The sequence below is a fragment of the Aedes aegypti genome, chromosome 3 (assembly GCF_002204515.2).
Source record: "Aedes aegypti strain LVP_AGWG chromosome 3, AaegL5.0 Primary Assembly, whole genome shotgun sequence".
In the NCBI taxonomy this organism is placed as follows: domain Eukaryota; kingdom Metazoa; phylum Arthropoda; class Insecta; order Diptera; family Culicidae; genus Aedes; species Aedes aegypti.
This window is the reverse complement of record NC_035109.1, coordinates 319,555,362-319,572,777: the sequence shown is the minus strand read 5'-3', so window position 1 is coordinate 319,572,777 and position 17,416 is coordinate 319,555,362. Positions and strand designations below refer to the sequence as shown.

Sequence of the window (17,416 nt, the reverse complement as noted above, 5' to 3'; positions counted from 1 at the left end):
ATAGTATTTTATTATTTATACAGTGAAACCTCCATGAGTCGATATTGAAGGGACCATCGACTCATGGAAATATCGAGTCATGGAACAGCAATTCTTTGGAAAGCTGCTTCCAGGGACCATCATAGTAACCATGAAATTATGTTTTTAGTATGGTTCCATGAGTCGATATCGAGTCATGGAACATCGACTCATGGAGGTATCACTGTATAGAAATTACCCTTCCTTCAAATATTAATTCGCCTTTTGAGTTCCGCTATTGGAATAAATTTTTGCGTTGAAGATTTTGATATATTTAGCACAAATTTACGCTTCTTTCAAACATTCAATTTTTTTTTCTAAATACAGGTATGTTCCGTTTTTATCACGTTCCGATTTTGTCACGCTCCGATTTTGTCACGTTCCGATTTCGTCAACAAATTATTCCGTTTTTATCAACACACAAAAATTGATTTTTTTAAATTTTCAAAATGTTTTGAATTTAAACTAAATACTTATTTTGAAGCAATTGAAATGCTTTCTAATAGCCTCAGAGTTGAATTTTCGACATTTTGTTAATATTGAGCATCTACGATGCATGGTAGATGTCAAGTCATATACGATTAAATAAGGTTTGACTCCTTTTTATGCAATTATTCAATTGGAGTTTTCTAACTTAGCAAGGTCTATTGGATAAGATTGGCCCATCTTTCAACAATCGAGAGTTGCTCTGGCCACGTCCTAGCAACAACTGGAATTCGTACCCAATTTCGTCCCATATATGTTCAGTTCTTTTTGATAAGGGATGCATTTGGGAATGAACTCAAGAATGTTTGGGCAACGACAAGAGACATGATCAAGTTTATTTTATTCTTGATAAGACTGTCGACCTTGTTATATTTTGGACATTATCTTCTATCTCTCAAATTCGAAAACATTGCACAAATTATAGCAAACAGAAATTGAATTAGATCCTGTTCCAAGAAGATCCTGTTTGTCGAAGGTTTTGTTGCCATCCTAAATTTGCTGGGATCTTGATTTTTGAGCAGACCATGAACCCCTTCCCCAAATGAAGACTGAAAGTTTAATTAGGAGTCTTATACCAACAGCCATACGCTTATTCAGAAAACTTTACAAAAAAGTTTCTTACCAAAAAGTTCTTATTTGATGAAACTTGTTCTAGAGTTTGTACACTTTTGTGTTTTTGATGAACTGCCCATAACTGCATATTTGTCACATTCGACTTTTTGACAATTTCGAGTTAATACCGGGGAGAGTCATCAAGTGATAAATACTTTCGATCAACTTACTGAAATCTGTGAGATTGTTCTAGAAAATTTGAAAAAAAAATACCAAATTGTTTTGTCACATTGGTAATTGTAACCGCATAACAGTCACATTGAGATTATACATCAGCCTCGTAATGCAGTAGCAACGAAATTTCTATCAGAATTATATTCTGACTATTGACCCAATCTGCGATATGAGTTGTACACAATTTCAGCTTCAAATAAGCACTTTTGAATCCTCAGTGATGTTTTGAAATTTTAGTTCCCTCCCATACTGCAATAAAATCAAACTTGGTATTACATTTACTCAATGCCTACTTTTGTCGAATGTTACAAATATGCAGTTATGGGCAGTGAACTTCTATGTAAATAACAATGGAATGGTGTTTGAACGTCACGAAATGCCTTAAGAACGGTCTGATAGACTTACATGATTATTTCACTATTGCATTGGTCAAGTGTTCTGACGTGTTCGAGTGAAAGAAACGATTTGGAAAATTATCGGGAATAACTGGAAAAACACCTGGGAACTAATCTGTCGTTTTGTATGGGAGATTGCATGCCATTTTCAGCAGCTTACTTGATGGCAAAACAAAGCTTGACGGGACCACTAGTATTCAATATCATTTTTACTCAACAAAAACCTAGAACTTTAGATCATTATATGACGAAGCCACAGCTCTAATTTTCAAGAGCACACACCTTACGGTTAGTTATTGCCAGTCTATTAGTGATCTAACGTAAAGCTAAAAGGCGATGGTGGTGCTGTCCTGGATTGGCGATTAGTGCATCCTTGTCGAAATTGGTAGTAATAACTTTAGAAGCAAGATCACCACAATCATTTTACTTTTAAATTTGGAAATTCAAAGCACAGTAACATAACTCCACATTTAATCATCAATCGGATGTGACCAAAAATGCAAAAAATGTACCTTGGCAAAAAAGCTCTCAGTTGATAACTGCGAAAGTGTTCATGATTCAGATGAGAAGAAGGCTCTGTCTCAGTTGGGATTTTTACAAATATGGCGTACCTTGTGATGCTAAGGACATTTATGTGATTATCGTTTTCAATATTCTATATTACATTTATTGAAATTCAAACTAAGAAATCTTAAACTATTAATGATTTATTACAAAATCATATTGATTGATAGGAGTCTGCAATCAACTTTCAATACGAATCTATAAGAATGAACAATCTAAATGCTCCTCAGCTCCTCAACATCAATACTGTGCATTTATTTGATGAAAATGTGAATTGTTTTGACAAAACCGCAATTTTCATTTCAAATTTGCCAAAAATTTTGTCTAAGAAAATTATTCCGTTTTTGTCACGGTTCCGTTTTTGTCAACTGAAAATCGCTGATCGTGTTGATAAAAACGGAACATACCTGTATTATGTAACCATAATTACACTGCGGAACACGTTTTTGTCTCCAGCATCAAAATACCTCTATTTACTCAATTAAGGGTTGCTGAATCCATTGCCGTTTACAGAAATGTCATAGCACGTCTAGTTTTTGAGTTATTGGTTGTTGAAAATGCAAAAAATGACTATTTCAGCCAACTTGCATGCTAGTTTGCCAGCTTGTAAGGCAATTCACTAGCTTAATTTGCCACAGAATTCAAACTTTATGTGTATAACAATACTTATCATCAAAGTTTATAATATTTTTGATGCAGAAAAGTTATTTTTTGATGGTTTAGAAAAGTATTGTATTTTGCCATATAAGAGAAATGAAGAATTTTGTATGGAAACTGCAAGCATCTTGAAAAAGATCGGTTTAATCTTAATTTAATCGTGAAATTTCAACCAAAATATATCTAAAACGAAAGTTTAAGTCCTCTTTTGCATGCTTGATGGATAAGATCACAAAAAAGTTTGATAAAATATGCTTCAAATTTTAGGTAAACATCAATAAAACCAATGTTTTATACAACTTTGGCGACCTGTAGCCAAAAATTGTGACGTGCTGGGAAATTTCTGAGAACGGCATCAGATTCAGCAACCCTAAATCTACTAGAGACACATAATTTGATCCTTGAGACACGCAAAAATGTCATTTTTGGTGCGCTCTGTTATAAGTATAGAAATTGTAGATTTATAAATTAAATAAATTTCACCTTCTTTCATAGATAGGCTGTTCTTTGGAGCTATATATTTTAGATATTTTTTTGTTTCCAACTGACAAAAGGGCGGCAATCGATAACATTTATCTGGTCAAGTTATCAGCCAAAAAAAAATCGATTACTGCAGTTACTTTGTTGGGTTGTGCTACTTTTCCCTGAATGTCGTTACTCCGAATGTCAGTTCCCCAAATGCTAGCTCCCCGAATGCTATGGGGACGGACCTGGTGTAGTGGTTAGAACACTCGCCTCTCACGCCGAGGACCTGGGATCGAATCCCATCCCCGACATAGTCACTTATGACGTAAAAAGTTATAGTGACGACTTCCTTCGGAAGGGAAGTAAAGCCGTTGGTCCCGAGATGAACTAGCCCAGGGCTAAAAATCTCGTTAATAAAGTCAAACCAACCAACCATCCCCGAATGCTAGTTTCCCGAATATCCAACTTCCCCGAAAAGTTTTTGGCACTCATAATTGTCGTAACTTTATACATTTCAGCTTGGTGAACGTTGTGGTGTGGTGGTGTGTTGTTCATTTGAGTTATGCTGTGAGAAGATTTTTTTTTGCGTCAGCCTTAAACATTTTAAACGAAAAATAATCTGATCTCGTATATAGGCTACTTTTGCATTATGCTTCAATAATAGATCTTTGGATAAGAGCTTTTAATATTTGCCAAACAAATTTTCCCTTTTTTATAAAGTAATTTGCATCAAGTGTTACGTCCAAATTGGGACAGATCTTGATCTGCAGCGAAATATTATATGAGCGTTCCCATTATTGATAACTGCGAACTTTCTTTGCCAATTTACTGTTTTCAAATATGTGTATCGCAACAAGCTCAAAGATACTCTATGTTCTGGGATGTGAAGAAAATTATTATTCCGAAAATATCTTTCACCAGACCCGTCACGAGTTTTATTTAGTTATGCTATCTAATTTCACTAGAATTTTCGACATTCGTAGCTCTGAACAACCACGACGCCTATTGAGAACCTACGATTTTTTTTGCTATGGGCTCGGTAGTGCTGATCTCGGTAAAAGCTTCGAAAATGCCGATATTCATTCTTAGCCAATCATTATTCCAAACGGCCATTATGCCAAACGACCATTATGCCGAACGACATGACATTATGCCGAATCGTTTTTAACATAAAAGTGCAATTTTCCTTCTAGTTTCAGACGATTTAGCTGACAAAAATCCCTAATGAACAAGTGGTATGCGTATCTTTCAAAAGATAAACATCAGGGCGAAATTGAGAGGTACAATTAAACAAATCAACTGTTTTGATTTTTTTCAGTGAGATTCTGCTCAGTGGGTTTGAATACGTAAACAGGTTTTATAGTCTCTCTCATCACAATCAGATACCGACCAAGAGTAAGTAAGCAATAATGTCACCATTTATGTGAACCAGAATCGAGCGAATTGGAGAGTAACTTGAGACAGCTCGGGTGCGTGCAAAACACATTTCACTGGATCGGAGTCCGGAAGCTCGTCATAATGATCATGATGGACTCCAGACCGATGTTGGTCACGTAATCAGAGTGGACGACGGACATCTCCAATTTCGGATAGTTGTCTACTTCGAATTTACCAAGATAAGTTTGGGCGCAGTTTATTACGAATACTGTGTAAGTTCATCAATCGTAGTCCTTGTACCTACATGGGAAATAAGGCTGCGAACTGAAACATAACCTACTAAAACTGAATGATTTTTCAATCGATTTCGTTCCATTTTTTCCAACCGAAATGAGCAATGCCGTATACCTACTACTCTACATACACACTTGGTCTGATTTTCGTTGGATATTTTTTCACTCGCAACATTGTCGACACAGGTTTTAGCGGTATTCCTACCCCTACATATCACCGCCAATCGTCTCTATCGAGCTTGATTGCATACAACCACCGATTGCATAATGCCTGTTGCAGTTTTTCTGGGTCTTCGGTTGATCCCATCCAAAATGCGGTTATTGCACTACTTAGTATCGAATGCTGCCAACTTAACCAGCCAGCAGACGAATCAATTTCCTCCGATGTCCCAAACAATAACAGCGGCGATCAAACGCAAAATCACAGATAATCTACGCTCCAATTGCAGTGCATTTTATAGGAGGATGTTTCGCGTTCGATTGTGATGGTGAGAGATGGTGAAAATAAATCAATCACCGCATGAAGCGGGAAATGTTAACGTAAACTATGGCCGATCGGAGGCACGAGAAAATGAGATCATTCCGCGGTGCTCGTGCTGGGCATCGGATAGTGAGTTGCAGCCTCTGTTGCAATGTTTGTGATACCTAGAGGTACTGAATTCTTGCTTCAGTATTTACACACGTGACGATCTGGCTCTAGGCGAAGCACATTGATGCTTCCACACTCTGCTGTTATTGGATAATTGCACGGAGAATGGAAAAGGCATTGAGTTAGCTAGTAGGTAGTGGCATCCCGAGCAGAATCTAATTTCAAAATCTTATCAACATTATATCTAATTTTATTTTTCATAACATTGTTTACAGTTATTGAAAACCATTTCCTCACAGTCACATGAAATTGAGGTACAATAAAATTTCCATGAAGTACATCGACTCAAAACTCGATATCGAATCATGAAAGCAAACTAAAAAAAAACCCACAGCCGGTTTTCCAAAGAAAATCTGTTCCAAAATTCAATATTTCTAAGATTCGATGTTTTTTTTTGGTATTTGTATGCCATAAGCGCAAGAGAAGTCCCTCAAATAGGCACCATTTACAAGATCGTACATATACTTAAGATCATCTATAAAAATCGATAAAACTATGCAGTCAGAGTGTAGTTTACCATAACAACGATTTCTTCATTCAAGAGATTTCTTCAGATTTTTCGGCATTGAATTATTCCTCCTCTAATCGATCAGTAGAAATTAATAAATATTATATGATTCGATGCATCTGATTCTGATTTGTTGCCATTCACAAATTCAGTTATTGCAACAATTTCTGTGTAGACAGACTGGACCAATTTTGGCCGGTACTCAAGATTTTCACTCGGTACATTCTGATTGAAGCCTTATTTGAAAATGTCTGATCTTCAATGTCCTGAACAAGAAAACCTCAGATTGTCACTGATTTCGGAATTAAAGATATGAGTTGTTGAAGAATTTACGATACTGATGTCGAAGGATATTGGTAATCTTAGAGATATAAACCTAGTTTGACCATGCAAACATTGAATGATTGTTATTTTTTAAGAAATTGTTTAGTCAGAGTGAAGCAAATCACTGAACGGTGTTCTTTGGTTCGGTCGGAGTGGACCAAGTGCATTTAGTCCATCAAAAATCGTTTTATTAGAAGTGTGTATTGTTTTTCCATGATTATCACTTCACATTACATATAGAGTAAGGTGGGGCAAAAGTTCGACCTTAGTGGTATAATCAAAGTTTTCAGGAAAACAATAGCAGTTAAAACAAAACAAATACCATACAGTGAACCTTCAACATATTGGCTATAATTTTGCTGAACAAACTTGTGTCAAAATATTTACCCAATTTTAGTTATAACAGTTTCAAAATTGATTGTCTTAAACGAACTTTTGCCCCACCGGTGGGGCAAGAGTTCGAGTCTAGTGTGGGGCAAAAGTTCGCTGGCTAAAACACAAAATATCGATCCTTTTATGACAGGCATACTTTATATCAGCCGTAAACTTAAGTTTGCCGAAAAATACACACTAAATTTTCATCAAAAAATAGCCTAAAAACCGGGTTAATTGTAATATACTCAAAAAAAGCAGTTTTCCGTAAAACTAAGTGAAAATGTAAAATTTTGGTGAAATTTTTCGCACGATCGGGCATATTATGCTAAATTTAAAGATAATATATGGATTTAAGGCAATTTGCAATTTTTCCCGTGAGTTTATACATGGGTCAATTGGTTCCATGCAACGAAAGTTTGACCAAAAATTACAATATTCACGTCGAAAAACAACAAATAGCCATAACTTTTCCAAATCTCAATAGATTTTTATGATATTTGGAGTGAAAGTCTCTTACTTGAATAGCATTCGAACCACCATGACATTAATAAGATTTGTTTCGAATTGAGCTAGAAATCTTAAAAAGAAACTTTTACCCCACTCGAACTTTTGCCCCACTTTACTCTATTATTTAAAAGTAATGCAAAGATGTGTGAAAATATTGAACCTTTTTTTCTTAAAATTTGAAAAATTTCACTTGCTTAACTGCGAACATAAGGCTGACCCATTACCGTTTTGATCCATATTGCGGACACTTAAGGCCTTAGTGAAGTATCACTAATCAAACATCATATGAAATAAATCATTCTGTATGATAGATTCCTCCTCGAGCCTTCAAACTTAACTTTCGAATAGTGGGTGAAATTTTTGATTTGGAAATATGGATAATTTTAAATAAATAGAAATGTGTAGACTTTTCATGCCTCATAGCCTCATATTCTGAACACTTTGATTAGAATCTGTTCGGAATGAAAATCATAAATAGAAAGAAAATCAATAATCAATCAAAACGAAACAGGTTCAACAATCAAAATCAAACAGATATTTTTTTTTTTTTTTAATCCTCTATTATGTACCCAAATGTTTGTTCTCAACCTTAACGTTTCGATCGATATTGATCAATCGTTTTTTTTATTCGTTATAATATGAATACATCAATTAAGATTGTTATTTAGTTGGATGCCAGATAGACCGGGCTAGACAATCTTTTAACCTTGTAAAAGCAACATAAATTTTTACCTTTGCGGTGTTAATTCTAGATGTATTATCATATAGATAAGTTCCATCATTACAGTGAATAATGCAATTATTCTGTTATTTCCAATGCTTGCAGTTTACTAGAATCATTAGAAAACACTTGGTATAGTCAGACTTACCGCCGAAAATTTAAGAGCTACAACATGTTATGTTATTGTTATGTTATTTGGATACCTGAAATTTTATGACAGCTTCGTTATAATTCTTTCCATTTAACTAAAATGAACAATATTTTGATTTTTCACCTACTAAAATTACAATAACAGTAATCATAATATATTTGATGGCAGACTTGGATATTAAAAAAAACGTTTTCTGTTCAATTTATTGCTATTAAAATTTGTTATTATGCTGTTTATTTTCATACGCAATTTTGATCTCATATATAGTTATGATAGTTATGATTGTTGTTAACTCGATCAGAATATATTGAGTTTACATATAATGTGATATCACAACATCCACAATAGTTTCCAATTAGTTCTCATTCCTTGCTCGGGATATTATTACTACCAAACGCTGACTCTTGAAGGAAATCATCGTTGCGTATCGCAAAGCCACAAAAGGAGGTATCCAATTTGTTCCATTATAAAATTATGACTTGGCAAGGACGTTTTGAGTAGCGCCGTGTTATAGCGTGGAAATTATTGTTAGCTCAGGTGCATTCCAAGTAGAATACAGTCATGTTATTTATAAGATAAGATTTTCAATTATTTCAGATCAACATTCAATAACACCGTTTAAAAAAAATTATAAACTAAGGAAATTGATCTTGAAGTTCTCATTTCTCTCATTTGACACTGACAAAAAATGCCATTGTATATAACGAAATTCTTCGCTTCAACTTCGAAATCGTTGTTTGCTGTAACGAAATAGTTTCATAGTATGTGTATAACCAGATTTGTTGTTGCTCCAACTTAAAAATAAATATTTGTTATATTGTACCAAGCGTTTTGTGATCGAAATTTGCTTATTTCATATTGATAACGATCATTGAAACACAATGTACGAATATTTTCTAAGAATATCATACATTTTTAGAGCTTTATTGTATTTGGCGAAATGCGTTCGTACATTTATCAAAAAAAAAAACAAAAAGATAGGCTGGGATAAAATACAACATGTTCTACGAAACGAGTCTAGCAGTGTGAGAAGCATTAGCTGTAAACAAACCAAAAATTCCGAAAACGCTCAGGAATATTTTTTAAGGTGAAACATCTCGGAATCCAAAGATGGCCGTCACAATGGCCGACTTGTGACCCTATTCACGTTTTCAAAGGCACAAAACTGGAGAAATAGTTGGCTAATGTTCCTGATCTTCTTATTTTAAGCTTATTGCTAGTGCACAATGCCAAAATAAAAAGTGCACTGTTGTTGGATGCTTTCTTCGCGAGATTTGTGCCTTTGAAGTTTTAGTGCAATCTTAAAAGTTGATTCCAAACTGTTTCACCTTAATGTTGCTGTATCGCGAGGTTGTGTCTAATACGTTATGTGTGGAAAATCTTGTCAACGAAATGGATACGAAAATCTTTATTCAGTGTGTGCATTTTTGTGAAATCAAGTTTTTTTCCACATGGAGAAAAAATATGGAACTGTTTATTCTTCGTGATGACGGCTTGGCGTGTTATTCGAATAACACTAACAAGACAGTCTATACCAAAAAGCCAACTTTAAGTGTTCAGTCGCAAGGAAAAATATCATATCATAAAAATATCACAATAGTTCTAAATATTGGACGCAGTAGTTTCAACCCCAAAAAAAAAAAAAAATCATTTTTGCTGGTCGATTAATCATATTACGACATTTGATTCTGAGTTGTTTTTTTTTCTGGATTGGAAGAGCCATTGTCTAATATTTTCAAATAACTTATACCTCAAAAATGCGATATAAACTGTATTTCAGCAGTTGATTGACCTCTTAGGTTGGGAATTTCTGAAACATTAACATTTCTTTTAAGCAGTTCAATACGCGAAACATAGTTTATGCAGTTCGGAAGCACGTTGCCGTGAAGAAAGCACGAAATGTAGTCATTAATTTGATCATAGCGCTTTACCGGTAACAATTTAATTGGAAGTTTGGATAGTTATCAGGAAAAAGTAGATGGAGCGATGGAAAACTCGAACGGTTCATTAATATTCATAAGCAAAACCAAAACAACGAAATTGCGTTACCTGCTCATGAAATGCCGGTGTTGACCGGCGACGTTCCATTGGGACTGGAAAATGTAGAGAAAAAGCCATAAAAGAGAGACCAAGATCAACAATAAATGGACGGAAATGATAAGATGTCACCATGAAGCATATCAATTTCTCGAGTGAAGAGAACGAAAACGAAATGCACATGAGTTCTCATGGAAATTTCTCGGTAATTTATGTTCCGATAATTTTCAGCAGTTACATGCTAATTGTACTGAAGAAATTAATTCCGAAACAAGCAAAAGGTAGCTGGCTACTGCTAATGGTTGCGCTTCCTCTAGCTAATGATCATCAATGCGTGAAGATCGCGAAAGTGAAAGGACCTGGCGTGACTTATCATCATACAGCTGTTGGGTTTGAATTGAGTAATAGGCCCGATCAGGAAGCTTCAAATGCACTGCACGATATCATTTTCAGACCATTTGAATTAGGAAGTAGCTTTTTTTGATTTTGACAGACCCATAAAAACATGGCTAATCCAACGAACATTGCGTTTGGCATTTAGTTATTCTTTATTCGTGAAAGTTTTGCCGATCTTGAACCAGAGATGTTCTGACCCCGATGAGAAATATAATTGAATTAAAGAACACTTATCATCACACATTAGGCGCCCTTGAACTTATCGCGTTCACTTTTCTCCGATCGTTCTCCGTCGGTTTTTTATCTCAACCCAACCACATTTCTGCATCGTATCGTAAACATAGGCAGTTCTAGTGAATTACTAGTAGCGATCAATCTACAAAGAAGTAGTTTTGTTTTATAAACAGTTCAAAATTGATTATGTTGTGATGGTTTAATGTATTATGATGTACCCGACCAGTAGATTACAACGGAACTGTAATAGATTTTGTTACTCAGTAACCAGTTTTTTTTTCTAGCAAAATTTGGTATAATATTGGTAGTTAAAATAACAAAAAAATATAACAAAATTTTCTCTACATTAAACAAGATTGAAACAAAACATGTTATAATTTAAACTAATTCTTAACTCACTATTTTTAAACTAAACAAAAATGAAAACTTATTGTGTTATTTCTTATACCTAAATCGAAAAAAAAATAATACCATTCCAAAGTTTTTGAATACATCAACATCATGTAAGTTTCCGCTATATATAGTGTTATCTAGCATGCACTCTAACGCATTACGCGACAATTCGCATAAATTTACATTATGTTGATGTATACATTTGCAACAAATTTGGGAATTCATGTGCCTAATTTTACGGTGAAATTTACATTGATTTTTCTTTCTGTGTAGAATATACTCTTGCCACACAATATACGAATACAAAATGGACCAATTGAAAAAAAAAAACAGATCTCAACTAGGGTAACGGTCGTATTTTGGACCCCCTAGGGAAATGATTTTAGTTTTGTGTCCCAATTAATTAATTGCACAGCGTAACCAAGTCAAAGAACATGTCAAAATGTAAAGAAAATCTTTCTCTACGAGATAAAAATGCCCAAACGGTCATGTAGGATCCAAAAAATCGTCAAAAATAATTGAATTGTGAAGCACTGTTTTTCATTGTTTTGGACACACCAATACATTTTGGACCCTCAAAGTATATATCTTGGACCCTGGCATTTTTTTATCGTTTGGCGACAAAGTCCATGACATTGGATGTATAATATGCTTGCCCATAGTCTAATCAATCGATCGACAATGGAAAACCGAAGAAATTCTACGCTTTTTGTCCAGAAATTTGAAAAAAGTTTTTGTTTACTTTTGAAAAATTTCTGACGGCTTAAATTTTTGTGTGTAACGTGTTGTAACGGTTGCATGGATGCACCGATTAAATTAAATTAATTTCAGATAAATTGAACACATTTTCTTTATACAAACGGTTGATGCAAGTGCGGAATAGTCCTATCTTTACAAATGGCATGCAAATTGAGTTGGTCTTTCGATTTAAACTGGGAAATTTGCAGGAAAATGACCAAGGGGGTCCAAAATATATTGGTTACCCTAATAACTATGGAAGTGCTTATAGAACACTAACAATAAGTTTTAGATAGGTTTTTTTTAGACACCTAGTCGCTACCAGCTCTGTAACCGTTTAGAAACGATGACGATTATATATCTTTTATGAATCTTTTAAGAATATGCTGTAATTACATTTTATCGAAATATTAAATAAGAAAAAATCTTGCCCCTTTGAACCGCCATCGCACACGCTCCCTTACAATAATTATCGCACTCAACATCCGTTCCCATCATCCTTTCAGCCATTTCTCACAATCTCTCATTCTCCACTTTGCAGATAACCACAACCCAACGGCGGCGAAAATGTCCGATCCGGACACGCTCTGGCTGGAGGAACTGCTGGTGGACATTCAACTGGAGCAGTTCCTGCCGCGGATACGAGATGAGCTGCAAATCACCCGGCTGGCGCACTTCGATTACGTGCACGTGGACGACCTGGAGAAGATCGGTCTGGGCAAACCCGGCATCCGGCGATTGATGGAAGCGGTGAAGAAGAAGAAAGCCCAGCAATGGCGACGGAACATCCTCTCGAAGCTGATCGGTGGGGGGAAGCAGCAGCCCCAGAAAAAGCCTGCTGTAGCGAGGGAGACTGAGGAACCTTCGGCCCTGGCATTGACTTGTTTGATCCACGAGAAGGATGTGACCATGTCGGTAAAGTTGGGAGATGGATCTTTCGGTGTGGTACGACGAGGCGAATGGAATGCCCCTGGAGGGCAAATCGTTCCGGTGGCAGTGAAAATTCTCAAAGCCGATACCCTGGCGCAACCCGGTGTGATAGAAGATTTCTTCAAGGAAGTTCAAGCGATGCACACGCTGAATCATCCAAACTTAGTAAGGTTGCATGGTGTTGTATTATCGCAGCCGATGATGATGGTCACAGAACTGGCAGCGAATGGGTCCCTTCTAGATACGCTGCGCAAGCAGTGTAAGAACACATCGCTGACAACCATTTGGAACTGGTCCGTCCAGGTTGCTACCGGAATGGCGTACCTGGAGAGTAAACGATTCTTGCACAGGGATTTGGCGTGTCGTAACGTTTTGCTCGCTTCCGGGAACAAAATCAAGATAGGGGATTTCGGGCTGATGCGAGCGCTGCCCCAACAGGAAGATTGCTACGTGATGACCGAGCACAAGAAAGTTCCCTTCCCTTGGTGTGCTCCGGAATCGCTGCGGTACCGGCAGTTCAGTCATGCCTCCGATACGTGGATGTTTGCGGTGACGCTGTGGGAGATGTTCACGTTCGGGGAAGATCCTTGGGTGGGCCTGAATGGGTCGCAAATTTTGCGGAAGATCGATCGAGAGGGAGAACGGTTACACCATCCGGATGCATGTCCTCCGGATGTGTATCAGTTGATGTTGCAGTGCTGGGATAAAACACCCGCCGAGCGACCGACGTTCGCTGCTATTAAGTATGATATTCGACAATCGAATGAGTCGGTTGAGAATTTACAGGAAACATTTTGTTACTTTTTAGGGAATTCTTGTCCGCAACGCCCCCGCCCATCTACCGGGCAGTGATGAACTATAAGGCTGATAGTCGACTAACAGTGGAGCAAGGTGATTGCATATGCATAATCGACGACCGGCCAGAGTTACAGTTCGTGAAGGGTCAAAATCAGCGCACGTTCGAAATCGGAATCTTTCCGCGGTAAGTCAGAAAACAATATTCAATATTATAATCAGGGATTGAATCCTGAGAAAATGGAGAGAAACTCTCACGTATCGCTCTCTGTAACTATCATAATATGCAGCTTATTATGAGAAACTGTATATCGTATACTGCTACAACTTTGATCAGATCGGGGGGATAGCAGTGCATGATAAAACCTCTCTTAACAAGCTCCAAACCTGGGGAGCACTATTGCTATCGGAAGTTCTGGGATTGTTTATTGTGCCAGTAAAATAAAACACCTATCCCCAACGGTAAATAAGCGAAAAACAAGGATTTTATCATCGCTCTCTCTTTAGGGCTCTCGTTCACTGCTCCTATTTATCAGACTAGTTACAACCTGAGAGAGACTCGCGAAGAGGAAAAATATCAACGTCATATGCAGCCCAGATTCCGCTGTCACGAAACGTCAAATGCAGCCCGCTGTTTTCATGGCTACAAAAGTGAAAAGTATTGTATTCGCAATAAACTGTTATTAAAAACCTCAGTCGGGAGAGCAGTTTTTTTTCCAAAGTTGCTTAGCAATCTAAACACAAGATTAGTTATTTCTAATGTCTGCAACGTTTGCTGGCATGAAATTTCACGCAAAAGGCTATTTATGATTCAGTGTGATGCAAACGCAATCATTTTTTTGCTGAGATGTTCATGTCAAAGCTTGAACGGCTTGCGCATGATTGGTATAAACACATAGAGGAATAAGAAAAAAAAAACCAGCAATCACAGAAAAAGAAGACCGTCTTCGCGAGTCTCGTCTCGCGATACATTGCCGATCATGGACCGCAACAGATGGGATGTTTTTCTTCGATTGCTTTGATCGTGCTTTAAAATCAAATGAGAGCGAATTCTGCAATGCCTGATTATTATAATGTTCATAAAATTATATATTTTTTTTTCAACTTGTTAAATGACATAAACATTCTTCTTCAATTCTGAGCAATTTACAAATAATCGGACAGATTCCTACAAGAGAAAACATGAAAATTGCTTTGGGTGTGCATTTCACCCCCGATTCCCCTAGGGCACACGTACACGTTTTTTTTTCTTCAGAATGGTTGGGTATTCGTAACGTTTCATAAAGTTATTAATCTGTATAAGTATCTAAACTACTTGATTTCCTACAACGTTTCTCATGCATTCATACTGTTTGACCAGCCCACTTGAGTCTGTCGGTTGGTGATACACCTTATAAAAAAACCTTTTCTGCATATTTGGAACCGTTCGTTTGTACAACGCACAAGACCAACAAAAAGTCTAAGACTCACACAGAGTTTAAGACAGAAACTACGCATTGTTCTCAATAAAATCATATCAGCGTGCGATGAATACGATTGATAGAGTTTTGAATGTTTGTCTGTGGTATGAGTGTATATCTGATCTATCTGCGTTAATTATTCAGAGCTACGTTCCCTCGTTAGTAGAGATTCTATGGATGTCCGATTTTCAAAAGACGATCCAACAATGTTTAACAATGGTGCTCAGGCTAGAGTATATTACGTGTCATACCAAGATTTCGAATCAATTATACAGGTTGCATAAAATATCAAAATGTTCCTTATGAGGTCCTGAGGATACTTGTTGGGAATGACGTGCAAAATCTGGTGATTCCTAGTAGATTTGCAAGATTTCTGGGACGTCCTGTGAATTCCTAGCAGGCAATAAAGGCTTTCTAAAGATATTCTAGTATGTCTGGGAAAATCTTGAGAATACTGAAGAGAGAAAGCGAAATTTGGGAATCGCTAGCGATTGTCTTGAGACTTTCCAGCAATATCGCAGCGAAATCTTAAGCTCCTGAAATCTAGGCGATATCACAGGATTCCATGCGAGATGCTTCAGAGTCCTGACGGAATCATGTGGATTTCTAACGAGCACCTAAAGAATCAGGCTCTTGAGATATAATAGCGGGAACCTGCGAATTTCCATTGATTTCATATGATTTGCTTCAAGTTTAACTTCTAGAACACAAATAAAACTTAATTCTAATTAAAATGATAAGAGAATCATTTGTGTGTTTTACGAAATAGCAGATCACACATGTGGATCATTCATTTCATGAATTTTATAACCATATTTCTATGAAAAATCCTTTTAAGTTTTAAGTTAATATTCTGTTTTGAAAAATACCATAAGTTTTGTGTACAGCAATTGGTTTTAGTCGTTTATGTTTGCCTTTCTGACTGCTGTTAATCAATCAATATGAGATGCTTTACTTTAAAGAGCCATTTCAATGTTACGAAAGTTTGACAAATTTGACGGGTTTTTAAGTTTATAAAATTGATTGAATAAATAACATTCAGTGTTGTGACACCCGTTCTAAATACGGTTATAATGAAATATATTCTATTTCAGTATTCTTACCCAAGTAACATTTTCAGCTGAGTAACAGCTTATTCAGCTAAAATATACTCGTTTGAGCTGACTACCCAACTAACATTTAGTGCAAATGTAAACATTTTCGAAGTTTCCTTTACACGGCATTATGTTGAGTAAATGCGCTGTACATACAAAAGAAAGCTTCTATGCGATTCTTTAATCAACAAATCTGGCGAATCTATTCACCCTATTTTTTAGCTGTGTTGACAGCAGTTATGCATACCGATCATTGCTTTGTCTCGACTGTTATAGGACAAGTAGCTATATACCATCTTCAGAAGGCGCTTAATCAACTATTTTGTCAACGGTTGCAATTTAATACAATTACAATACAATACAATTTTAATTTTTATACAGTTTCGCTGTATTATCGATTAAAAATTATTTTGAAGCTGTGTTTTTGTGTTTGTTTTTTTGTGTCTTTGGTTTCACTGCTTCCGGCATTCAATCCACAAGTTGCTGAACTAATATTCCCAACGTTACACAATTAAAGTACCTACATGCCAACGCTTGGGATCGAACTCACGATCTCAGTATCGAGAGGTCTCAACGCTGTCTTTTCTACTATTACGGTGTGCATAACAATTCATATTCCATAGAAGCTGCCGGATCAATGATAGTGACTTTCATTCCACAATATTAGGTTGCTACGGTGTTGAGTTACAGCTTAGTGAAAGCAGCAAAAGCGATAACTGAGGATTTTTTTTTCAGCTAAGATTTGTAGCTGCAAAATGCTTGCGTAACAGTTGTATTAACGTTAATCGTTCTATTTATGTCAGCTTTCATTTCTCGGTGCGTTCGCTGCTCCAATTCAATTGTTATACAGCAGGAAGCAAATAATCTTGGCTTATAACGCTAGAATTGTTCGTTGGGTAAGCGGTTACTCGGCTACTAATGTTACTTGGGTACACAGTTTTTGGGAATTGTTCAATCCTTGAATAAAGGTCACTTTTGCGATTATTTTAAAATTGTCCATTCATACAAATAGTAAACAAGAAACTTATAAGAAATCATTGAAGGTTTTTGAGCAATATAAACG

General features: G+C 36.3%; 1 protein-coding gene across 4 annotated transcripts in view; it reads left to right on the top strand.

Annotated features, from left to right (window-relative positions):
- LOC5564812 overlaps positions 1–17,416 on the top strand; it is a 74,925-nt gene that overhangs the window by 44,851 nt on the left and 12,658 nt on the right. For all 4 annotated transcript variants that reach the window (XM_021853947.1, XM_021853946.1, XM_021853945.1 and 1 more), the window contains 2 exons: positions 12,616–13,747; positions 13,813–13,986. In XM_021853947.1, the coding sequence (XP_021709639.1) occupies positions 12,642–13,747; positions 13,813–13,986 (1,280 nt within the window). In that variant the 5' untranslated portion in view covers positions 12,616–12,641. The remainder of the gene's footprint in view (positions 1–12,615; positions 13,748–13,812; positions 13,987–17,416) is intronic.